Source organism: Squalius cephalus (assembly GCF_949319135.1).
Source record: "Squalius cephalus genome assembly, chromosome: 13".
Taxonomy (NCBI): Eukaryota; Metazoa; Chordata; class Actinopteri; order Cypriniformes; family Leuciscidae; genus Squalius; species Squalius cephalus.
In genome coordinates, this window is record NC_137134.1 from 32,389,127 (window position 1) to 32,415,810 (window position 26,684).

General features: G+C 37.8%; 2 protein-coding genes across 4 annotated transcripts; both read right to left on the bottom strand.

The window, feature by feature from the left end:
* Positions 1 to 273: 273 nt before the first annotated feature.
* LOC307169975 (uncharacterized protein) lies at positions 274 to 24,243 on the bottom strand. 3 transcript variants are annotated; one of them, XM_079890880.1, is made up of 6 exons: positions 24,240 to 24,243; positions 10,892 to 10,959; positions 8,628 to 8,945; positions 2,834 to 2,872; positions 2,632 to 2,757; positions 274 to 952 (listed from the first exon to the last, which is right to left on the bottom strand). In XM_079890880.1, the coding sequence occupies exons 2-5, from the start codon at positions 10,935 to 10,937 to the stop codon at positions 2,651 to 2,653; spliced, it is 510 nt and encodes a 169-aa protein (XP_079747006.1). In that variant the 5' UTR covers positions 10,938 to 10,959; positions 24,240 to 24,243; the 3' UTR covers positions 274 to 952; positions 2,632 to 2,650. The 3 variants fall into 3 exon arrangements, with proteins under 3 accessions (XP_079747006.1, XP_079747005.1, XP_079747007.1); XM_079890879.1 differs by lacking the exon at positions 24,240 to 24,243 and having other exon boundaries at positions 10,892 to 11,233; XM_079890881.1 differs by lacking the exons at positions 2,834 to 2,872; positions 24,240 to 24,243 and having other exon boundaries at positions 10,892 to 11,065.
* On the bottom strand, positions 11,889 to 18,596 carry LOC307169959 (SLAM family member 5-like). The gene is made up of 4 exons (XM_079890851.1): positions 18,474 to 18,596; positions 16,138 to 16,470; positions 12,681 to 12,974; positions 11,889 to 12,438 (listed from the first exon to the last, which is right to left on the bottom strand). Exons 1-4 carry the CDS (start codon positions 18,529 to 18,531, stop codon positions 12,275 to 12,277), a joined length of 849 nt encoding a protein of 282 aa, XP_079746977.1. The 5' UTR covers positions 18,532 to 18,596; the 3' UTR covers positions 11,889 to 12,274.
* Positions 24,244 to 26,684: the final 2,441 nt, after the last annotated feature.

Here is a 26,684-nt window from a genome sequence, read left to right on the forward strand (position 1 = left end):
CATTACTAGAATGTTCCACTTCCATCAGCGCTTTAATGGGACTGAGCTCTCATGTTAATCTGTCGTGTTCAGTAAATGTGTCTCTAGAGCAAGAGTTGAATCTAGCAGGGCGTTGGACATTGATCTGTTTGTCAGAAGTCCACATCCATTACCTCATATTACTGAAGCTGTTGGCCGTCTCTGCTCTGGTCGTCTCATTTTTACAGACTGAACAAACCCAACAATAGCAACAAAGATATTTTTTGGTAATTTATTTTTTATTATTATTTTATTCAGTGAAGTGAAGCAAATGTTTTGCATTAGGCTTAAAACAGCAATACACAAAATACAGAGCTGAACATTCTCTAATAAAATGATTGTTTTTTTTATTACTAATCAAATTTAAAAAATCAATAAGCTCACACAACTATGATAAATCATCACCCATTTCAGATCATTTAAATTTGCATTCACAATCAGAGATACCACAAAACAGAGATGAAATTAAGGCACAGTGTATAATGTAAGCAAATATAAGTAAAAGTGCAGATTATTACTGCAATAAAAGAAAAGAGTCACATCAAATTTGGTACACAGAGAAAAAGTCAGTGTGGCACACACACACGTTTCTAGAAACTTATAGATGTTAAAACTAAAGCATCACATGTCATTCCTATATAGTCCATACATGACATTTCTCATCAGATATTTTGTCTAATAATTGCAAAATAGTAAGTGGTTTATCCAGTATTCATTTTATGCACTGAGTGACATGAAATGTGAATTTTGATTAGATGTGTCTGCACACAGAGGATTTCAGAGGCTCTAATGAGGAGAAATATGACCAATTTTGAAGAATGAAAATGTCACATTGGTTTTGTACCGAAGCTGTTGGGAGAGTTTTACTTTACTATCAAAGGCTGGTCTTCTTGATCAAAGGCTGATTTCGCATTTCTTCTGAGTTTAGTGGAACCTGACAAAAACAAGATATGAAGAGACAGACCGATTAAAAATAAACAACATATGACACAAAAGAGCAGTGTTTTGGATGTACAGTCGGGAGTAAAGAGTTTTGACCAATTAAATGTGTGTCACAAAAGCATTTGTTCAGAACAGTGAAGAATCCACTCAAATGGGAAGATCATATTAGACATAAATACCATATCAATACAGTATTATTAAGTTAAGAACACTTTCTAAATATCTCAAGTTAGTGTCTTTTTTAGGAAACAGATTTTGATCTTCAAAAAACTTGACCGATGTGTGATTTCACAGCATCACGAGGATTGAGATTTATATATATATGATAAAAGATTTCTGGCACTCAAGACACTTACATGTAAGTTCACTGCAGTAAAGCTCATTACAGTAAAACATGTTTATTTATATAACACACAATTCAAAACAATTCACACATTGCTAAAATTAGAATAAATGTTAATAATGATAAGTGAATGTATTAAAGGGATAGTTCACCCAAAAATGAAAATTAGCCCATGATTTACTCATCCTTAAGTCAGCCTATGTGTACAGTATATGACATTCTTCTTTCAAACGAATGCAATCAGAGTTTTATATATATATATATAGAGAGAGAGAGAGAGAGAGAGAGAGAGAGAGAGAGAGAGAGAGAGAGATAGATAGATAGATAGATAGATAGATAGATAGATAGATAGATAGATAGATAGATAGATAGATAGATAGATCCATCATAAAAGTGCATCTATCCATCATTAAAGTGTCCCAAACTGCTCTGAGGGGTTAATAAAGGCCTTCTGAAGTGAAGCCAATGCGTTGGTGTAAGAAAATATCCATATTTAAAACTTTATCGGCTAAAACAACTAGCTTCTGGCAGACGGCGTACACAGGCAATCGCAGTCGACTTACGCCACAAGACTAACACTTGACAATGTGTGACATAGGATAGGAGTAGCGTGAGCTTTGACTCCTCTTGCGGTTCAAACAAACAGGGCTGGGCAACCGCATTCGCCATTACGTTGTAAGTCAAGTTCAAGTGTTACTCTTTTGCCGTAAATTGATGCGTACAGCCGGAAACTAGTGATTTTAGTCGATAAGTTTTAAATAAGGATTTTTTTCTTACACGAACGCATCGCTTCGCTTCGCTTCAGAAGGCCTTTATTAACCCCTCTGAGCCGTGGAAGATCCAGGACATTTTTTAATATAACTCCGATTGTATTTGTCTGAAAGAAGAATGTCATAGACACACAGGATGACTTGAGGGTGAGTACATCATGGGCTAATTTTCATTTTTGGGTGAACTATCCCTTTAAGTAAAATATTTGAGTTACCACCGACAGTCAACATCTGCCACAAAAGCTCATACTATAAAAACAGAGAAATATTGAAGATACATTTTAACAAGAACAATAAAAAAAACTTTAAAAAAAATAATGCTCCATATCTCCCTCCTGGTTTCTGTTCATTAAATCTTCATAATCTGTCATTATCACTGTCATCTTTAATATTTGAGTATTAATGATAGTTATTTATAATGCTGCTGGAAAAAAACAACCTGATCAAAAACCACATACAATCACAAACACAAAGGCACAAAATGTTTTAAATCTGAATGAACATCACTACATTTTTACAATCTACAGCACAGTAAATATTTCTCGCTGTAATACTTACACATTTGTCCCTTTTTCCATCAGCCATAGGCAATGCCACCACCAACAGCTACAGCCACCGCCGCAATAACACTAACAACAATCCCTGCTATCGCACCTGGAGACAGACCTGATTCTTGAACTGATTCTAGAACCAATGAAGAGAGACAGACATTAATGTTACACCACAATAACAATCTCTGCTTTCACATCTGAACACAGACCTGGATCTGGACCTGGTTCTGGAACTGGTTTTGGAACCACTGAAAAGAGACAGACATTAATGTTACACCACAATAACAATCCCTGCTTTCACACCTGAACACAGACCTGAATCAACTAAAGACAGAGAGTTATTACTGTAAAGCCACAGTGAAGGAGATCACAGAGCTGTTGGTTTGTAACAGAAGATTCTAAACTGTATAAAACATTTTTTTTTCATAAAACAAAGATTACTGAAGTGTGTTTTACAAGAAAATACAATTTCAGATTTTCTACCACAAAATTTCACACGTAAGTGTTTCTTGCCATTTCATTTCAAATTACAAGGAATTTCTGAGAGAAATTTTTTTTTTTCCCCAATGTGGTCAGGTGAGGGATCACGTTCTGCGTTCTCATTGGCTATCACCACCCAGGGCCTGTTCTTTGTTCATGGATATCTTAATTAGCTGGATTACATTTGACATGATCCCGGATTGTTTGGTTCTGTCATATATGAACAGGTCAGTAAACTCAAACCTGCTCTGGAGCAGCTTAATTATTTCACGGAAACAAGATATCAGTTTTCATCTTTTTAAGCGGAGGTGATACTTTAAGTCTGTCCTAGACACTGCTACTTTCTTACAAGAGTATCTTAATAATGAACCAGGAACAATAATCCGTTTGTGGCAGCTGCGCTGTCAAACTTTAATTATTGCTGTCACGTAACAAATCTGCTTCCGATTTAAAATGAAATGTAATGTAAAATTAAATGAATCAGTCATGTTTTTGTCAATCTTATCTGTTTGAGAGTCCCTGGGGTGTTTGGGGCTTATTTACAGTTAAAAGTCTGGTACTATACACATAATCTTTTTTTTTTTACTGATTATTATTAAGATGTTTGTTAATAAATAAATCTGAGATGTCATATACAATTTTGACTCCCAGCTGCTTTGTCTGGGTCGTTGGTCTCAGAAAAAATAACATTAACAAGCTCACTATTGAAAAACAACTGAATGACTATTATTTGGTAACCTGATTTTTCTCCATCTTAGTTCAGATTCAACTGTATTGTATATAATAGTATACTGAGTGCATCACAGAGCCAATGAAATACAGACATTCTCAGTTGTCTATATAAGTCAAATTCACTATAGGATGACCTCTACACCCATGTCTAAATTCATTCCAACAACACAAGAAACAAACGGTCTCACAGTGGTTTTGAGGGACACCATTCACTGATTGATGAATAATTTACCAACAAACCAAAAATCATATATCTTTTTTTTTTTTTACCACAGAATATAAATCTGAAATCTGTTGATTTTTCCTATAGTAATGAAGCAGTTTAAATGAATATCAAATTATCGATTTGTCAATTTTCTTGACAAACAGATAATAATATCATTATTTTAATTAAAGCTCCAATATGTAGGAATTTTGTAATAAAATTTCCAAAAATAACTTGCACAGTGTGATATATTTCCTCCAGTTGTGTACTTACAATATCTCAAAAGTCTCCAAAGATTTTTTATTTCAGAGAAATTACGATTTTAAATAACTGGCCGTCCCGGAAAAGAAATGTCGCGCCTCAGTGACGCAATATCCCTTTTTTCCGGTGTGGACCATGTGATAGGATATTCCACCACACCGGATTTTTTTTTTTTACAACAACTTTATTGAGGTTTTTTTTTCTTATCACAATAAACAATAAAGACGTCTGACAAAGAATAAAAAAAGAATGAAATAAAAAATATGACCCACCACACCGGAATATCGCATGGTCAAATGCGGAAGTGGTGGTTAAAGCGTCATAGCCATAGACTCATAGACAGTAAAAGAAATGGACACAGCGACCCCATTGGGACTCAATTGAGACAAGTGAAGCCCATTTTTAGCGATTTCTTAGCACTTCCTTTCCTGACGCGCAGACTCAAACCGAGCAAAGCTTTACACGGACCACGTGAGCAACCCGTCTGTCTTCTAGTAGCTGTGCCAAGAGAAATCTGAATCATTCCCTTCCGAATCTTGCAGAGACGGAGAGTGTGAGTAGGAGCTGTCCATGAGCATGGAGCAGGATCAACTTTTGCTAGGTATTCTGATTAATTATATTGTCATTTTGCCTCCACGTCCCCCCGATTGCCAGCGAGCTTCTCCTCCTGTCCATACGGTAATTCTCTAATGTGCGACAAAGAGTCGCTTGGTTATGACGCAATCGTTAGCCTACTTTTACAAAAACTGCTTCTACGGGGCCATAACATAAGCTACAAGGTAATGGAGCATTTTATACATTGTCGTGTTTCTTTAGAAATAAAAAATGGACAAATGGAGTCTTCAAACGCCTCAGATGTAAAGTTATTCGCTGTCAAAGTGACGCCAAAATGAATGGAAGTCAATGGGATTGCTAACGCAAGTGAAGTTCCGCTCAAGATGGCGGCACCCGGCCGACTTCAACTTCCGGTCGACTTCCTTCCCGCTTGCATAGACTGTATGGTTCTAGCTGTTATGGATCATGAACTCTTTGGCGAGTATTGCAGTGCCAACAAAACGAAAGCGTCCATATTCGGATACACTCAGACTGTGTGACAAACGGAGGAATAAAACCCAGATAAATATCGGCAGGCGTTTTCGAGATGGAGAGAACTGCGCGTCAATCTTGGACTTGACCGAACCTGTATTCTGAATCTGAAGCTGCAGACAAGTAGACACAAATGTGTAAAATGCCATTCACAGAAATACAACGACAGACACAAACTTGTAATATATATTTTGCGTTTAATCTTACGTTCACATTCGCGGTGCTACCTCAATTAGGCACTTGCAACTTCTCAAATCTGTCACTGCAGTTTCAAATTTCGCGCCTTGACTTTTGCTACTCTTTTCGCGATATATCAGGTGCAAAACTAACTTGTGCACTTGAAACTCAGAAGCGGCGAGAGAGAAAGGGGGGCGGGAGCTGGGGTGTTCAAAGGAGCCGTTTTATTGGTTGGCTGCTAGCCAATGAAATGGGACTTCGATGATGTCACGAAACCCGTGTGCACTGAAACGTTAACATGGCTTATAGCATAATGCATTAATGCATTAGACTGATATTCAAAAAATAAACGATATTATCAAACTCAGTAAACACAATGCTTATAATGCATACTACAGAAAAGCAGATGAGCACAGAATATGAACACAATGCGTTTAATTGAGACAGTGGTATTAAAAGACCAAACTCAGGAAACACCATACAAATAAAGCAAAGCAATTGAGCTCTGAATATGGATGCAACGAGTTTAATTGTACGTTTTCCTCCCATAGAAAACCAAGAAAATGCTTAATAAGACTTAATGGACCAACAGTTATAAAAAATAAATAAATAAATAAAAAAAAAATAATAAATAAATAAATAAATAAATAAAACACATAATTCGTTAAATTATTAATAAAACAAACACAGGCAGCAAGTTTATTTGCACTCAACACACATTTACTTTCTTTCGTCATATTCTGCTCATCTGCTTTTCTGTAGTATGCATTATAAGCATTTTGTTTACTGAGTTTGATAATATCGTTTATTTCTTTTAATATCAGTCTAATGTTTTTTTTATTGCATTAACAACAATTACAGAACATGAACAAAAAGAATATATATATATATATATATATATATATATATATATATATATATATATATATAAAAAGAAGAGGCCAGGGTTAAAGATATACAAATACACAATACAAACATTAAATGAAAACAAAACTAAATAGACCTAACAAACAATAAAAGGCTTTGACATTTCACAAAATCTGAAAAGTGTTCAACAAATACATGGTTTTATATCAGTCTATGCATTTCAGTGCACACAGGTTTCGTGACATCATCGAAGTCCCATTTCATTGGCTAGCTGCCAACCAATAAAACGGCTCCTTTGAACACCCCAGCTCCCGCCCCCCTTTCTCTCTCGCCGCTTCTGAGTTTCAAGTGCACAAGTTAGTTTTGCAGTGCACCTGATATATCGCGAAAAGAGTAGCAAAAGTCAAGGCGCGAAATTTGAAACTGCAGTGACAGATTTGAGAAGTTGCAAGTGCCTATTTGAGGTAGTACTGCGAATGTGAATGTAAGATTAAACTCAAAATATATATTACAAGTTTGTGTCTGTCGTTGTATTTCTGTGAATGGCATTTTACACATTTGTGTCTGCTTGTCTGCAGCTTCAGATTCAGAATACAGGTTTGTGACTATTGTATGCGAGTGCAAATTTCAACATTCAACTTCAGATTTTTATTTTACAGGTTTTCACATGGGAGCTGTGAGTGTAAATGTTCATGTACAAGTACGAATATTTATTGTACAAGTTCTCAAATTCACATTTACGTGCTCTCGAGTTTTGCTACTGATTTACCTTCATAGACATGCAACTGTCAATAATAGCACTTATAAACAAAGTTATATTGCTCTTTGTACTTTGGTAAGGCTTTTTATCACGTGTGGTGACCTAGCTTATGGCAGTACAATTAAATACAATCGGATATGATGTTAAAAAAATATATTTAGTCATTACTTGCAAATGTTCGTTCAAATTTACTTTTAGATATTGGTTTGAACACGTTAAACAACACGACATTAACCATAAAAACGTAAAACTGCACAACATTAACCAAACAAATCATTTGACAAATAGCTGTATGTTGTAACGGGATAATATAGCATAACATTTCACGTTCCTTGCAGTTCATTAATTATGATGAAATAAAATAATACGATCAGACGTACAGGTAATACAAAAACGAATAAATTACCTCATCCGTGATCATGATTCATTAATTCCATGTAGATACATCGCTAGATGGTGAAAACGCATTAAAAACGACATCTCCCATCGTCACCTCCTTCATAGCGTCATCAAGCTTCGCCTTTGTTATTGTTGAAACTGCGACCCTCTTGTGGTCAAATACCAAAGTCGCATACTTGAGCTTTAAATGTTGGATTTTTTACTGAAATATGTTGTAAAACTTTGCTGACAAACTATAAGTTACTAGCCTAGAAATCTAGACGCACCCTAGCGGCAGCAAAATGTATTTCGCAGCCAGGTACGTCTAGAAACTCTCAATAAACCTTCTCGCTGCAAAAACCCAGATTGGGTCAGGCCAATCACGTTGTGTATAGAGTAGGCGGGGGCGGGCTTAACATACACGACAGAGTTGCGACGGTTACCTGGCTGCTACTACTTGAAAACAAAGAATGGCGGCTGCTGATGGAGAACAACGGTCTTTCGAATCTTTGACGCGACTCTGGAGGACTTGGAGTTAAGTTTTTCTTTGAGAAAAGAGCAAAGAACGCCACTTAAGTCATTCTTAAAAAAAGGAAGATGTGTTCGTCGTTTTGCCGGCCAGGGGTGCATTTCCCGAAAGCATCGTTGGCCAACTATGGTCGCAAGTTCCGTCGTTACCAATAGAGTTCAATGGACATTGCGATGAACTTGCGACCATAGTTGGCCAACGATGCTTTCGGGAAACGCACCCCAGATATGGCAAAAGTTGAATCTATCAACTAAGCTCCGCTGTTGGGAAAACGCTCTGGTTGGTTGAAGCGCTGTCCTATTGCGTGCAGAGGGAATTTGAAAGACAGCCGTTTATCCCGCCCCTCGGATTGAGCCGTGACTATGGTGAGTTTCCAGACCTAACATCTTGATGTAGGTCTGGCTTGCCAGGCTAATAAATTACAGCACTTGACCGTACAATTTTGCATCTGTAAAAATGCAAATTTCAGAGATTTTAAATTGTTCATAGAGAGATAACTATGTAAATAACATTATTAAAAACACTCACCATTGACATTGAATGTCTTCTGAGAGGACCCTCTGGTACTGCTGATCTTTAGTTTATATTCTCCAGAGTCAGTGGTTTTGATGTCTGTGATCTTGAGATCTCCAGTCTGTTGGTTCGGCTGCATTCTGCCTCCGAATGCCCCTTTAGTATCATCAAATACTGTGATCTTATTGTTGCTGTCACTACTGATTCTGAATAAAAGAGTTTGATTTAACCTCCACTCCATCTCATCACTACGCTGTATTTCAGTAACACCAGAGTTTAGAGTGACAGACTCTCCCTCCTTCACTGTCTTCACTTCATCAGCACCATACACACCTGAAGAACAAACACAGTTACTGAAACTTATAAAACATTCTGAAATCACGAGTCTTGTTTATTGATCAGTGGAAATCTCTTGTGGTTTGCTGTAGACTACATTAAAATGAATGCATGTTATATGATACAATTACAAAATAGCCTAAAGCAAATAATAGGGTTGAATCTGGCTTCAACAACTGTGACCTATGCAACAGTGTTGAAGACATGGCCACTGTCTACATTCAATATGAGCGTGACTTACAAATATGTAACCATTGTTGTTGAACAATACAAAAAGATGCAGTAGCCTATATCTTGGTAAAAGTGATCATGGTTATTATATGTATATATTCGGCAGAAAAAAAAATAAAGTATGGAAAAGAAAACGCGAATTTAAATAGGCTACGAACCCGAAAGTGCTGCAAGTTAGGATGCAAATTATCGATTAATTCATTAATCATTAGTTGATTGACCTTATCGATCGATTAACGATTAATTGATAAGCGGCTATTTTCCTGAGAATGTAAATTTCTCACGGTATCAATAGTGTCTTTAACATAAAAAGCAAAATATTGCTTATACTGAATAAAAATGCATGTTATATTGCTCAACTGATGTTTTATTGTAACAGTTGGGATACGGTACAGATAATGGAATTTATGTAGTTTAACAAAATAAATTATGCACAGAAAATTAAAATACATAAAAAAATTTAAAAATAATTGTAAAAAAAATTGCATCACAATAAGTGTATTGTGATTGTCACTAACATTTTAGTAACTAAACTGAATTTTATTAGGTTTAGTGACAACATGTTACAATGTTTACATGGTACAATTTCTGGTAAGCTACGCTTTTTTATTATTTCAATTCAATTACCAGTATTGTGATTTTATTTAATATTGACTCGTTTGGATAAATATTAGGTAGGCTACACAAGATAGACATTCATTTTTCTCAAGAAAAAAAAAACAACTCACCTAATGCTGTAAACATACAGAAAGCCCTATCAGCTGGTAGAAGCTATTATTTAAGGTTAAAAATAATTAAATATGATGCGTTTTTTATTATAATAACTTTATTTAATGATACAAGTAAAAATATAATAAATATGTAATATAGAACACATATTTAGCAAAATACTCTCTATAGCTATTTTTTTTCTTGCCAACTACGTGCTATAGCCTATATTATGTTCATTAAATGGCTTTCCTGAGGTAAATGTGAGATAATTGTTCTCCAGCTATGTTATTGACCTATTCACGCTGATGAAAAACACTGATTGATCGATATTATGTATGAGAAATATACATTTCGGTAAGTTGTACTGTATCTTTCAACAGTGTTCGTGTTATTTTTTTTACTATTAGCTAGTAGCGTTTGAGATGATCGGTTCACGTGCGCTATGGGATCTGTCACATAACATTTACAAGCGCCAAAACGGTATTTATTGTTTGAATTTCGTAATAAAATTGACAGAATCTGAGAGCTGAGTTTTTATATATCATAGCTAACCTGGGGTGCGTTTCCCGAAAGCATCGTTGGCCAACTATGGTCGCAAGTTCCGTCGTTACCAATAGAGTTCAGTGGACATTGCGATGAACTTGCGACCATAGTTGGCCAACGATGCTTTCGGGAAACGCACCCCGCCTCTGTCTAGCTTCGCGATTTTTCTGTGCATGAGATAATGGATGTGTGGTGTGATGCGTGAGGGCTGGCAGCTCTGTTTCTGAAATGCTCCCACATTCCCCTCCGTTTTGACCGCCTCATGTTTGGTTTCTTTTTTGCCGCCTCAAGTTTGTGTCGGGTCTCTCGCCGCCCGCGAGAATCTCGTGCACGTTCGCAATGTTCAATTAACCGACAATAATTTTATTTAATCGAGTAAATTCTTGTCGACAATTAATCGATAATCGATTAACCGTTTACATCCCTAGCTGCAACTATGTTAAAAAAATACGACTTACCAATCGCGATTAATGGTAAAAGAACAAGTTTAAGTGCGTTCTTCATCTTGATGTAGAGTCGCGTGAATATAGATGATCCGTAGACTAGAGTTATTAAAGTCCTCAGAGTGCTCGTCAGAGACCCGTTTCTGAGCCGCAGTCTCAAACTGAGGTCAAGCCAGCACCACCCCGAAATGCACTGTCAATCCAGCCGTCACTATTATTTCACAGCCCGGTCTCACCCCGAAACGTCATATCCTCCTGGGACCCAAGAATAGACTTTTGTCCACTGTAGTGGACATTATATTTTAGTGAATTTCTCTGACATCATACATGTCACATGACACAACCTGGGTGTCCTGTAAAGAGCACATTCAGGACTTTTCAGTTTTATTTTGCTTCAAATCATAGTTTGTAATGTTGTGATTCATGAAGACGGTGAAGACAGTTTAGATTGATGGTGTTTTATTGGCACGACAGATATTTCTACATTTGTGTTTATAAAGCATTTGCAGATTTGTTCCGTACAATTAAAACAAAGTAAAGCGAAAATGTGCAAACCAAAGAAACATAAATTAAGAAACTGTGTAACTGGCAAAGACATATAAAATGGATTCATTCAATTAAATGAAATATTGATGAAAATTCTAGTTTTGTCCACCAGATGGACCCAACATAAACAATACAGTCACTTTGGAGAAAAACATCTAAAATTCATACATGTAAATCACTATAGATTAAAACTCACAATATTGTGATATCTGATGGATGTTTTATTTTTTATTTTTCTTATTATTATTATAATTCAATGCCACAAGATAGCATAATCACATTATTTATATATATATATATATATATATATATATATATATATATATATATATATATATATATATATATATATATACAGAATTAAGTCTGCTAAAAACTTGGTCTCTTAAACTGTATTTCCTCCATGTGTTACGATATGTACATTTACACTGTGTCTGTGTTTTAAATTGTTTAGTGCTTCAAATGTGTTTTCATTCAACCGTCATTCAATCTGAATCTGAATTCATAGTTTATTCTTATTATGACTCACCTTCAGTTATAATATAGTACAGGTAATCTATGTGATTTATTGGTGTGACAAAATATTTTTACATTTGTATTTATGGAGTTGCTACATACACATTTATTAAAGAATTAAAATAGAAACATAACATACATTAAAAGTAAAACAATATAATAAAAAAAAGTGAAATGGGATGCATTAAAGAATAAAATGAAATATTCAAGAATATTTATAGTTTTAGCCTCAGATGGAGAGAATAGGAAAGCAAAGCTTCATTTTGCCATCACTAAACAATTAGACCAGACATACTTTCATCTTTACAATAAAAAATCCAATATATGCCACAATATTTATGAAATCTCTTCTGGTTTCTTCATTTGACCTCTTGAAGCTCTGACGTCATTGACCAGAAGAACAGCAGCAGCCGCTGAAGCCACGCCCATCAGTGCAGTAGCGACCAATCGCAGCACAGCTTCAACAGAATCACAACAGGGGGCGTGGCCTTCTGGTTTAACTTATGAAACAAATGATAAAATAAATTAAGATTTTCAACAAGTTGACTTTAGTCTTTCATGAATTTAAAAATATCTAATTTTCTGTTTCACACAAGAATAAATAATAATAATAAAAAAAACAGTTTTAAAAAAATGAGATGACAGAAGCTCATTCATCATGTCTGGCATCTTAAGTTATAAGTCTCGATAAAATCAACACATTAGTGAATGAATGTGAATAATATCATCAGTGCTGTGGTACCTGCACATGTGTGACAGAGTGTGTTGATGTCCAGATGTGTGGTCTGGTTGCTGATGGGATTGTTCAGCACACAGCTGTAGGTGTTTTTATCCTGATATTCCACCTCCAGAGGTAGAGAGAGACTGATGCTGAGATCACACACACTGATGCTGGACAATACACTGATTCCTGCGTACCAGGAGAGAGTCGCATCACACACATTCAACACTGATGAACACACCAGTGAACATGATGATGATGATGAAGAACACTGTGAAGAGTTACTGATGATGAGGACAGGAACAGGCAGACGAGCTGAAATAAAGAGAATTAATAATATGTAAGGAATAACTGACAAGACACTGTTGACTTCTTGATATTTTGTACAGTAATTTGGGATCAGTTATGATGCTCGTTTTGTGGTGACTGTCGCTGTGTCCTCTGCTTCTGTCGAGCGGACATTCTCAGCCTTAAAGCGAATTAAAACATATGCCAGAAATAAGACTGGACAGACTCAACTTTCAGCATTAGCTTTTTTTTTCAAACATTCATACTATTGTAAAGTCTGAAGAACGACAAGAACAGGGAGGATCTGTTTCTGAACTTTTTAATCGGAACAACGTTTAAACTGTACAGAACAACTGTAGACAAACGCAAAAGCCTATAACTCACTCGCTATAAGTGCCGGTGCAAAATTGTATCAATTTTATTTTGATAAACATGATACAATATAACATCGTGTGAAAATAAACACGAAATTCGGCCAACAGCATGAGTTTGGACTTGCATTCTGGAGTTCTAGATTCTGGACTTCTTGGATTCTGGAGTTCTTGCACTGACTGACTTACTGACGTTGTATCTGTTACATACTGCTCCGAGAAGGTTGAGGATCCAAATGCAGTTTATTTAAAGTGTTATTCAGAATCGTAATCAAAATCCAGGCAAAGGTCATACACAGGCAGGCAATCCAACAAACAGACAAATCCAGAGGGTGAGGCAGAAACAGGAAAACCAGGACATGGGCAGAGATCAAGAACCAGGAACAACGAAGAAGAAGACGATGACGACGACTGTTAGTTATGATGAAAACATTTGTTAGTGTGCAGAAACAATGAGGAGATCACTGCATTCATGCACTCAACATGTCTGTGATCGGCAGAGGTGGAAGGTAACAACAAATTACATTTACTCATGTTACATAATTGAGTAGTTTTGTTTTGTGTACAGCTTTTTTCAAGTAGTTTTTATCTGTAATTTTACTTTTACTTAAATTTTACTTTTCTAATTTTACTTTTCTAATTTTACTTTTACTTAAATATGTTAAGTTTGAAGTATTGTACCTTGCTACATTTTAAAATCATATCTGTTAGAGTAAATTAATAATAATAATAATAATAATAATAATAATAATAATAATAATAATAATAATACAAGGGTGGAATAAATCACGCTCCAGAAACTACTTCATTGATTGATTGAAGGGCGGGAGAACAAATGCGCAAAAATCCCATAAAAGATGGAGACAGACAAACAGCAGACCCAGCTGAAAGCGAAACGCGTTGAATTGTTATGAAGCAAGCCGTAGCCAGTATGGGAATAGGACTACTTTGGATAAAGAAAAATGAGTGGTTGTCCTCAAGGATAGAAATCCAGTTTGCCATTTGAGGTTCGAGGTTAAGTGTTCGAGCGAGTAAAAGCGACAGGTGAGAGAAGATCAAACGTGAGAGCGTGGGGAATGATCATGCTATGAGACGTGGGCTTGTATTGTGTGCAGAGGAGATGTCATGCTGAGAGTGCGCTCGGTTCTTTTAGGCATTGACAGAGCCGATCCTGACCTCCCTGCATGGGCCCTATGCAAAATTCTGTGAAGGGGCCCTCCTACCTGACCCGTGAGCCATGTAAACCATTTACCATTGCCACACAGTCACACCTGACACCCCAGAGCTCCCACTACAATCCTCCCTCCTTTAACTAGTACTAGTGAAAATGTAATTCCTGATATCAGAAATAGACATTGTTACTAGTGTTACTAGTGTGATATGTAATGGGTATTTTTCAATCATTAGATGTAGGCTAAAGAGAAATGCAGACTAAGGATGCTCAGGTCAAAGGCCATTATATACTTAACGAAAAAGTGCTTAAAGACCCACTCCGATGAAAATCATGTTTTTCTAGGTGTTAACATGTTCTTGTGGCATTTTTCTGATGTTAGAGGACATATCTTGAGAAAAATAAGCTCAATGTTGTATTTCTGAGTATTTCTGCATTCAAATGGCTGTGAATCAGTAGCAGGCGCTAAAATGCCAGTTAAAATAGACTGGAGTTGTGACGTAGTAGCTCCACTGGGTGGGGCCACAAGCTCATACTCCCCTCCGCCCCCGCCCGCTCAGGTTCTGAGGAGTAGAGAAGACGATGGCGGATCAACACCCATGTGCGGTAGCGGGTTGTAATACTAACTGTACGTTCACACCGCCGCCGACTTGAGCGGCAAAGAAGCTCTGGCCGCCCTGTCAAGGATGCTTGTCAAAAAGTACGAGGAAGCTTGTTGACGCTTTGGCCGCTTTGACGTAGCAGCATTCTATGTTCGATCATGGGAGAAGAGAAGTGCCACACCATGAAAAGTAAACAGAATAAACAAGCAATACATTGACACTAGAAACCTTTTATAATGACAGCATTTGTATAACCGTTTTGGTCACATTATTATTTATTATTATTAATAGTGAGTGCGCGCGCGCGCGCGGCCGGGGCTCGCTCTCTCTCTCTCTCTCATCTTCGTTCTTATATGCCCTGTCAAGCGCGCCCTGTTAAACTGGCAGGACTTAAAAACACATGCAAATGATAAACTTTCACTCTGTGATGGTTAAACTGCAATTAATCCGATAATGATAGGAAACCCAGCAACGGCGATGATCAGCTTCTCCTCCGTTTTCTCGGAAGCTCAAGTCGGCGCCGGTGTGAACGTACAGAGGAGAGGAGGGGGAGGGGCGTCTCCGTGCCAACGGCTCCGCCCACAACGCAGAGGCGAATTGCTAATGAGCTACTGCCGCTCTGCTGAAGCAAAGTCCCAGAAAACGGCACAGGTTTTGTGATTTTGGCTAAAAACGGCATAATCATCATTTAAAGACCACTGAGAATGTTTAAAAATAGCTCGAAATATGATCGGAGTGGGACTTTAACACAGTAACAGTAACACGTTTACACTGAAGTCTCACACAGACACACTTCTTCAAACAGAGCGTTCAAATCAGAGGCTAAAATCAGGCTAATTATGACCATTTTTTATGTAAAAATCATACTAACATGCACCCCAGACAACATTATAAAACAGTTCATGACTCCATTAAGTATTCTAAAACTTATGTAAATAGTTATTTTAAACCATATTACATTATGAGGAAATAAGAGTAGAGTGAGAGTATAAAATTTGTTTTACTAATAAATAGTATACAGAAGCACACCTGTAATTGTGACTCACCATATACAGTAAAATTGAATCTGATTGTTGTCTTTTCCCCGCTGCGACTGATGGTCACTTTATATTCTCCAGAGTGTGTGTTTGTGGTGTTTGTGATAGTCAGAGATCCAATCTGATGATCCAGCTTCAGTCTGTCTCTGAATCTCCCATCAGGAACATCAGATGTCTTGAAGATTTTATTGTCTTTATCAATTTCAGCTATTTTGGTCTTTAAAGGTTCAAATATCCATGTTATCAGATCATGTGTCTGTATTTGAGTAATACCAGATTCTAGAGTGACTGAATCTCCCTCCATCACTGAAACTGAAACGTTCTTCCCTGCATCAGCAAACACTGGAGAACAGAGACAGTTTCTCAGTCACACACTGAAGTTCTTGTTAATGTTTAAATAAATATCTTAACATTGGTTTAATCAAGCTTTAACTTTAAGCTTGTAGTTTTGAAATGATCACAAACATTTGTTTCGGCTTTGACATTAAAGTGAGACTCTGAACACTGTGGTCAAGTGAGATCCTTTAAAATAAAAGTGAGTATAAGCTGGTAGAACCTTTAGCATCTGCTCTTGTTGAACTTAAACATCAGAAGTGAAATCAAGCCACAGGCAGCCGTTACAAGGCAAAATACAACAGCGGTGACAGATCTGTTTTGAGTTGGCTACATTCAACTTAACATCAGCAGCTCGGACATTCACGACATACAGTACCAGTCAAAAGTTTGGAAACACTACTATTTTTAATGCTTTTGAAAGAAGTCTCTTATGCTCATCAAGCCTGCAGTTAAAAAAAAAAAAAAAAACAGTAATATTATGAAATATTACAATTTAAAATAATGGTTCTCTTTTTTAATATACTTTAAAAATGTAATTTATTTTTGTGATGCAAAGCTGAATTTTCATCAGCAAGTACTCCAGTCTTTGGTGTCTTATGATCCTTCAGAAATCATTCTAATATGCTGATTTATGATCAATGTTGGAAACAGTTGTGCTGCTTAATATTTGTTTTATAACCTGAGATACTTTTTTCAGGATTATTTGATGAATAAAAAGTTAAAAAGAACTGTATTTATTTAGAATAGAAATCTAACAATATACACTACCGTTCAAAAGTTTGGGAACAATAACTATTTTTTACTAAGAGTACTAAGAGATTAGTACTTTAATTCAACAAGGATGCGTTAAATTGATAAAAGGTGATGGTAACGATTTATATTGTTAGAAATGTTTTTATTTTGAATAAATGCTGTTTTTATGAATAAATGCTGTTAACGTTTTACTCAATGAATCCTGAAAAAAGTATTCCAAAAAAATATTAAACAGCACAACTGTTTCCATCATTGATAATAACTGAGCATCAAATCATCATATTAGAATGATTTCTGAAGGATCATAAGACACCAAAGACTGGAGTACTTGCTGATGAAAATTCAGCTTTGCATCACAAAAATAAATTACATTTTAAAATATATTAAAAATAGAACCATTATTTTAAATTGTAATAATATTTCATAATATTACTGTTTTTTTTTTGTTTGTTTTTGTTTTTAACTGCAGGCTTGATGAGCATAAGAGACTTCTTTCAAAAGCATTAAAAATAGTAGTGTTTCCAAACTTTTGACTGGTACTGTACATATAAAGTTTTGTGAGGCATTGCAAAAATATAGGCCTACCGTAATCATCAGTCATGATCTTATATAATCTATATGAACACCGTTTGTGTTTGATGCCCAAAAATCACTGAATCATTTACTGAATCAAAACACAGATCTCTTGTACCTTTTTCACTGGGGCAACATTTCAAATCTCTAAAATTACAACATGTTTTATCTCTCACATTTATTGTATCAACACATGAGCTAACAGCCTTTTTCAGTGTTCATCAAAACACAATAATGATCTTTCAGATTATCATTTATAATGATCAGTTATTATATTAATCAAAGTAAGACACGTTTCATAGAATCTCTAGAGGTTCTGAATGAACAGTATTACAGTACAGTCCCATTACAAACACACATACTGTACATTACCTGATCAAACCGATATAAATCAAAGCAAGTTATCCTGCATTATACATTATATTACATTATATATACAGCTTTTGGAAAGTAGAAAAGTAAATTTCTGTTTAAGATTTATGCCCTTTCTGATTGGGACAGAATCCCATTATTTATATTGCAGAACTTTGTTCCTTCAGATGGAAACAGCCGAGGGACGTTTCTAACACTAAGACTTCAGATTTCAGTAATATGCCAGTACAAAACTAAGCAAACACAGTGATATCTTAGTTTGATTCATGATTCTGGTACAATTGAAACTATAAAAAACTTTTCTAACTTACCAACCAGACGCCAAAAGCACAAACAGCAAAAAACAAACGAGCAAAACATTTTCTTCATCAGTTCAGAAAAGAGGAAATGTTTAATAGTCGTGTAGAGAGTGTACTGATGTGAAAACTGCTTCAGTCTGTGTCAGTCTGTGTCTGTTAGGGGTTGTACTTCAGTTCTGCTGAGTTTTTTTTTCTCCTAAACCACAGTATGACGTGTTTTTGTTGAGCTGTGTGTCTATTGTTTGGACTACATTCATTTATAATCTCATTTACTTCTCAATTTCATCATAAAAAGAAGTAGAATTTAATCTGATCTGCAGTTACAACAACTAATAAATACATTTATTTCATGACTTCGCTGAAAATATTGTGTAAATGTTTACAGCACATGGTGGTAAAAGTATCATGACTTTAAAGTTAACTGGATAAGAAATATGTCCTAACAAGAATGGAGAAGTTACAGTTCAGTTTTCTATTCAAAATAAATTAAACTGGATTTTTAAAGAAGTTCTCTAGACGTTTGTTGATCAGTCCATTGTAATATGTCACACCTATAAATGGAGGAAGTTCAGCTCTGCTTCTGCTCTTATGATGAAATAGTGGCTAATGCTCAATGTTAAGAAGAATCTTCAGCTAAAGTGTCAGTGAAAGACTTAATCTCTGATGGAAAATCTGGTTATCTCTAAACTAAAACAGCCAGGAAGGACACCACAAAAGAAGCCGTTGATATTCTGTGGACGGACGAAGCACGAGAGTAAATTAACTTTTACATTAAACAGAAAAAAAAAATTCACCTTCTGAAGTTGCCCATTTTATCCAATATAATAATTAGCCTAGCCTATATAATAATATTTCTGGAAGTTTTTCATAGAAAAATGGTGCAATATTCCTCCTGACCACTGTGTTACAAATACAGGAAACATTTGGTGTATAAGTTACTGCAGGCAGAGCAGGAACAAGCATTTACAAAATCATGCTCTGAAAATCTTTGTGTATTGTGTGATTGATTGTTGACTGATTGTATTTCTTAGATTAGTCCAATACCTCTTTAGCATTTTAAAGATTTATAGCCTACTACTTTTTGCTTCCTCAAGCTGTTTGTAATTATCATTAAACTGTCAGTTGCTCTTAATCTGCAGAAAGTTAAGCATATCTCAACTTTCTCACATCTCTGGACACGCTCATCCTTTTGCTCGTGTTGCCAGAAATCGACAGCTCTCCACTGAAATGAATGAGATCATGTTGCTTTGTCGCTACGTGTCAGTGGTGATGTGAACGGGGCGGATGATCACATTAGCTGTGTCTCAATTCAAAGGCTACATCCTGAAGTGTTATTGAAAGCAAATATTGTGCAAACATCCCTCCAGACATCACTTTTAATCTCAACTGCATCAATCCCTGAGCAGGGCTCAAAGAACCGTCCATATCAACAGAGGTTCACCATTTAGCTGGTTAGCATAGCCTTAAAAACGACTGTGATTATAAACTTTTGCGGGCAAAAAGCAACTCTTTCCATTAATGACTTATAAAAGTGGTAAAGTTTCTTGGAGGCTTTTAATAGTGTCAGATAACGTGTTTTTCACAGTCTGCTGAAGGAAGTTTTAATATAGATCATCAGTCACATGACATGATGATGGTGGTTAGCTTTTGTCATGATACACGCTAGCGGTTGCAACAAAGCTTGTTACTCTTATGCTAATAAAAAAAGGTTATTAATTAAACCAAGCTTGTGCATACATAAATTCTTAAAATTATTCACTTGTTTTTGTCATTGACAGACCAATATATGATATATTTTTCAAAAAAAAAAATGATAACAAGAATAGGGAATCTTCTTATAAATAACTTCTAACAGTCGCTAGAGCTGGAAATAACTTCAGCTGAAACTTGCTCATCTGCAAGCTCACAGCATTAATATGCAAATCATGGAAATATAGAGAGATGCATATGCAGCTGAACATCAATCTTTTCTTTTCACATACTCATAGTATACTGTATGATATACAGTATAACAATATTGCACATGCACAGATATCACAGAGAGTGTTTTGTCAAACATTATTCACTGATTCTGTACTTTTTTTCACAGTAAAACTGTTTCTCATAAAGATGAAGTTAAATTGTGGAAGTCATTTCAACCCCACACGATTCGAGACATGCAAACACAAAAGCACATTAACCACAAACATCCAGTGATAAACACGTTCTCATGCACACACTCTCTAACCAACAGATGAAACTACATTCATATTCCAGATCTGAAAATGAGGCCTTCTGCAGTTTGAGCTGTAGAATACAATACTGTAAAAATTAAATATGCTGTCATTCTGCAAATTGTATTTCTTAAAGTGCCCTGTTAATCTATTTTTAACGTTCCAAATTTAGTTTGAGTTTCACTCACACACAGACATCAAGTATCAGCACGGTGACATGCTTCATGCCGCAATGCATTCTGGGAGCCATCATCTTGAGAGATTTAATGTCTTCTTTTATCTTCAGTTGATTTCTAAGATCAATATCTAAGGCTGTGGCTGGAAGTTTAGTTCTTGTGTTTCGCTTTTTTCTGTTCTTGTCTTCTGATTCTCCTTGTCATCAGCTATCTTCAGCAATGCTCAGTCATTACTCAAGTAATCACTTAATTATCTCATTAACTCCAACACTGATTCAATGTTACATTTAAAGGGATAGTTCACTTTGAAATTAATTTTTGATATGTTTTAGCTTACCTCAAGGGCATCCAAGATGTAGGTGTCTTTTTTTCTGCAGTAGATTTTCTCAACGAAATGAGCGGTTTGTGTGAGAAAATGAACAGTATTTATATCGTTTTTAGCTCTTGAAAACAGCACACGTCCAAATGATCTGACGGCGCGGACGGGTATAGATATATACATAGATGTCGCCTTGGCTACGGTTACGTTCCAATGAACTGCAGTCGTGAAGGCGACATCTAGTGTATACATCTATACCCGCTCGCGGCGTCAGATCATTTAGACGTGTGCTGTTTTCAAGAGATAACAACGATATAAATACTGTTCGTTTTCTCACACAAACCGCTCGTTTCGTGTCTTAGGCCATCAATGTGTACTTACGATGGGGAATTGTTTTAATTTGGACTCTGTGCTTGTGTTTTGAGACAGTGACCATCGACCTGCATTATATGACTGACAGACAAGAACGGTTTGACCTAAAAATATCAAAATTGAAACTACTGCGGAAACAAAGACACCTACATCTTGGATGCCCTTGAGGTAAGCTAAAACATATCAAAAATTAATTTCAAAGTGAACTATCCCTTTAACAGCCTGTAGTGTTCACACTGAGCAGTGTTCATTTCATCTGGACTAACCCATGTGGGGCCAACATGGAAACTGAAGACAAAACTGGCAGGGACCGAGTTAGATAACCCAGGTCAAACCCGTCTGGGCTGACTGGGTCCAGTTCTACTCACACCATTCCAAGCAGGATTCAAACTGGTGTTTCCAGCATGGGAAGCGGGCGTGCTAACAACAATGCTAAAGCCTCTAGCATTAGTCGCTAGTGCTGATCTTGATGTCAGGAGGTTGAGCTTTACCTGATCAACTCTTACTACTGTAGCTTGCCTCCATTACACTTGCCTCAACTGCATAATTTAGCCGGCAACAAAATCAATTCATTCTAACTAGGCTTTTTGATTTAGTTAACTTTGACTGAGGTCACATTATAAATGTTTTCTGTGATTGTATTGACTAGATCCTGAGCTCAGTAAAGGTATATACGCACAAGACACTGTTCTCAAGTGCTTGTGGAAGAGGTTTGTCTTCAGCTGCTCTGTGAAAGTTGTGATGATCTCAGCAGATCAGGAGAAGATTGAGAGATTAACATTCGCTTCACACTCAATTTTTTTCAATCTGAGTTTGGGTGGACTTCCTGTTTAACTGTTAAAGACATTTGCTGCACGATCTTTTCTCAGAACTAACTTTTTTTTTTCTTTGTAATTATAAAAACAAAGAACCACTACTCCGCAGCCGTGGAGACCTGACCAGTATAAAATAGTCTGAATATAAACGCTTATTATAGGCGTACTGTAGTGATGCAAGATAAGACAAAAACGCGGTTTGTAAAATGGATTCATGATGTACTCGCCCATTATATAAATTCTGAAACCGAAAAACTTTTATGGACTTGTCACGCGCAAAGTGGATGCAGGATTGATATGCAGTAGCGTTTAAACAAACTTAAAAACTCCAGAACAGGATCAAAGAAACAGAACAACCTATGAAAATGCAATGTCTACAGATAAGGAACAGACTGAAACAGGCCTTAAATACACGGAGAAAAGATCAGGGAAACGAGACACAGCTGACAAGCGTCACAAGACTATTGAGTAATTAACAAGACAACAGGTGAGAGGGATCTAATTAACAACCAAACACACAGGACAGTAACCATAGAAACAAAGAAGTGGCAGTAAACAGGACAAATGAACACAGGAACTGATCAAACACAAACAGAAGGTCCACACACACAAACTCCTGATGGAAACACATGATACTGATTCTACTTTTGATATGCACTAGTCTGTTCAGGGACTCATTATTATATTACTGTTCGTAAAATGTCTGTGAAATTTGTTCAGCTTTTTTCTCAGGTGTTTTACTTTGTATGTAAATACAAATATTTCCACATTAAGAAATTTGCTGGAAATAAAAGCAATTGAATATTTCTTTCTCTTTCTCTTTCTCTTTCTCTTTCTCTTTCTCTTTCTCTTTCTTTCCTTTCCTTATTTTATTTTCCTTTTTTTTTCTGCTGAATCAAGCGCAATCTGATTTGTCCTGTCATGACTCCCTTAAGGATAAATTCTGACAGTATGAAAAAAGTAAGACGAATTTTGTGAGGAATTGTGAGGTACACTTCCAGAAGTATGAGGCATGTCTCATTGTCAGGCATTTTGACATGGAATTACAGTGTCAGAGATGAACTTATTTAGAACTTTTTTGCAGTATTAAGAAGAATTGTGTCAATAAATATGCATAATCTGTAATATATAATAGAGTGAAATGTAATTCTTAACTCACCATATACAGTAACAGTGAATCTGTATGTAGACGATGAGCTGCTGCGACTGATCTCAACTTCATAAACTCCAGCATCTTCAGTTCTGATGTTCATGATGGTCAGAGATTTAGTCTTCTTGTCCAGCTTCAGTCTGTCTCTGAATCTCCCATCAGAAACATCAAGGATCGTATTGTTCACTCCTTTGGTTTTAGCTATAAGAGGCCCATTAGTTCCAAATGTCCACAGTATCTTTTCACCTCTCTGTATTCCAGTAGCATTAATCTTTAGAGTGACTGAATCTCCCTCCGTCACTGACACTGACTTCAGTTCATCAGCACACACTCCTGAAGAACACACACAGAAACAGTCTCTCAGACACACATATTAACATTAGGTTTAATAACTATTTAACTAATGTTTGAAGTAGTTTTGAAATGATTACAAACTTTAGAAAGATAGAAACAGTAAAAAAAAATTAAACAGTGTGGAAAATATATGGTCGGGTGCAAAATACAGATATCTGAATTCATCTTCGTATACAGTATTTTACATTTTAAGTTCTCTTACGAGAGTCCTCTCGTACTGCGTTTTATCAAAACGCTACGGGAAAAGTCTCTTTTCACGAAACACTGAAGCAAAAAATTATCCTTTAATTTTCATATATGTAAAACGCGTTGCGGCAGCAGCAGACAGCTATGGCGAGACGGCTTGCTCGCTCATTGGCTGCTCTGCGGCAACTGCTTAAGCCTATCGAGCGAGGCCTGAGATGACATCAGGCCAATGAGGGCGCTTCGCGCCCTCCTCGCCACTTCCCGCCGAAACGGGCGTGGCTTACCTCTATAAAAGGAGCTCGAGAAGGCTGACTCACTCGATTTTAATCTCTTCAGCGAAGCGCACGCATCGCTGGATCACGGAAGCAAGCGTCGTTCGAAGCAAGCACTTCAGCGGGACGAGCCCTCGAAGCCGCTGGCCAACGCCGCCTTCTACAGCCGTACCTGCTGCGCTTTCCGACGCCTATATCCTTTATTGCTATATTGCTCTGTTTTCTGTGTGTGTGTGTGTGTTCGCTGCAACACTCACCCCTAAAAGAGCTGCGTCTTTTTCAAGACGCCTTCTCATGCAGCGCTCGCGCTCGCTGACGGCGAAATGCCCTTACTCCGAGCCAATTGCCTACGGTGACTCTGAGGACTCGCCAGGCATCCTTCCGAGGCTGCCCTTCCTGGAAGCGGACGGCGGGATTAGTTTTTCTTTACGTTACAAGAAAAGCTACCCTGCCTCCGCGCGCGTCATTCACCGGCGAAGGAGAAAAGAGTGTTCTCAGTCCCACCATTGGTCGGTCTCACCTCTTTTCTCTCATATTTCTCAGTTCCCTGTTCGGCGACTGGAAATATTATTGCAGCAAGTGAGTCTGTTATAGCACGCTTGCCTGCCAGCAAACGCCGAAGAATACATGTTGACGCCGCCTTTGCCGCCAATGCTTCACTCTGTCAGTCCCCTGAAGGCGACTGCAGAGATGCATTTTGCAGCCAGCGAGCGCGTAGTACCCGCTTGCCTGCAACCGAACACCGTTTCTACGGTTCCCGTGCGTCACTGGCGAAAGGAGAATGGAGTGTTTTCAGCCCCGCTGAAACTGGGCGATATCCACTCTTCTCACATTCAAAGCCTACATCCCCCTGTGGCTCAGTGGCGGAGTTATAGGTTTTCCGCATGGGAGACCGGAGTTCTAATCCCGGTGTAGCGGCATATATTTTTATGCCGCCAATGCTTCGCTCTGTCAGTCCCCTGAAGGCGACTTCGGAGATGCATTTTGCAGCCAGCGAGCGCGTAGTACCCGCTTGCCTGCAACCGAACGCCGTTTCTACGGTTCCCGTGCGTCACTGGCGAAAGGGGAATGGAGTGTTTTCAGCCCCGCTGAAACCGGGCGATATCCACTCTTCTCACATTCTGGCATATTTCAGGCGTCTGAAAATGTTAGTATTGCATGTCGTGCTTACTCGCATGCCTGCAAGCAAACGCCAGTGTGGATAATACTCGCGCTGACTTTGTCTATGTATCTTCACTGTGGTCCAGTGGTAGATTATTAGACTCTCGCGCGGGGGATCCGAGTTCGAATCCAGGGTCTGCCGGCAGAAAATATTTTGCCGCCGAATGCAAATCACTCTGTTTGTTCCCCGAGTGGCAACTGCAGAAGTGTTTGTTTTCGCAGCCCACGAGCACGTGGTACATGCCTGCAAGCAAACGCCAGTGTGGATAATACTCGCGCTGACTTTGTCTATGTATCTTCACTGTGGTCCAGTGGTAGATTATTAGGCTCTCGCGCAGAGGATCCGAGTTCGAATCCCGGGTCTGCCGGCAGAAAATATTTATGCCGCCGAGTGCAAATCACTCTGTTTGTTCCCTGAGAGGCAACTGCAGAAGTGTTTGTTTTGCAGCCCACGAGCGAAGTCCCGGCCACGGCCGATGATGCTATATGTGTACAGAAGATGCCCACTGCTTGTGCCCATCCCTACACATTAGCACAGCCCTTCACACAGGGCCCGCGCTCATATATTCGACTCGGGTCGATCACGCACACAACATAGTGAACGTGCCCACTGCCTAGTGCCCACAAATACTATGTTCTGCATGCCTTGTGGTTTCTGTAAAGACGAAACCTGTGCATTCACACTGCTCAGGCAGACAGTGCACTCATTGCAGTAATTGTGCCCGCTCTCCCACGCCCACACTTACTAACGGTCATTATATGTCCTACGGGACTCGCCCAGCCCTCCCTTGCTCGGTTAAACACCGCAGCGGGGTCGAGCGCAGGCATTCTGCCCGGCCACGGCCGATGGTGCTATAAATGTAGTCTCGATGCCCACTCCTCAGTGCCCATCACTACACATAAGCACAGCCCTACACTTAGGGCTCGCGCACATAAAATCGACTCAGGTCGATTGTGCTTCCAACATAGTAAGAGTGCCCGCTTCCCAGTGCCCACGAACACTATGTCTAACAGATCACAGGCTCTCTGTAAAAACGAGACCTGTGAGCGCGCGCTCTGCTCAGGCAGACACCGCGCCCAAAGCAGTAAATGTGCCCGCTCCCAGCCCACATCTACTCGCTCACATGAGTCCTATGAGACTTTCTCAGTCCTCCCTCACTCAGCTAAGCACTGTAGTAAGGTCGAGGACGAGCGTTCCGCCCGCT

Excerpts from the sequence above, each read along its gene's own strand:
- LOC307169959 (XM_079890851.1), bottom strand. The coding sequence starts at position 18,531 with ATGAAGAAAATGTTTTGCTCGTTTGTTTTTTGCTGTTTGTGCTTTTGG. Across the intron at positions 16,471-18,473 it reads GTGCTTTTGGCGTCTGGTTG|TGTTTGCTGATGCAGGGAAG; the intron begins GTAAGTTAGAAA and ends TCTGTTCTCCAG. Across the intron at positions 12,975-16,137 it reads ATTCAATTTTACTGTATATG|CTCGTCTGCCTGTTCCTGTC; the intron begins GTGAGTCACAAT and ends TCTTTATTTCAG.
- LOC307169975 (XM_079890880.1), bottom strand. The coding sequence starts at position 10,937 with ATGAAGAACGCACTTAAACTTGTTCTTTTACCATTAATCGCGATTG. Across the intron at positions 8,946-10,891 it reads TTTACCATTAATCGCGATTG|GTGTGTATGGTGCTGATGAA; the intron begins GTAAGTCGTATT and ends TTTGTTCTTCAG. Across the intron at positions 2,758-2,833 it reads AGAACCAGGTCCAGATCCAG|AATCAGTTCAAGAATCAGGT; the intron begins GTCTGTGTTCAG and ends CATTGGTTCTAG.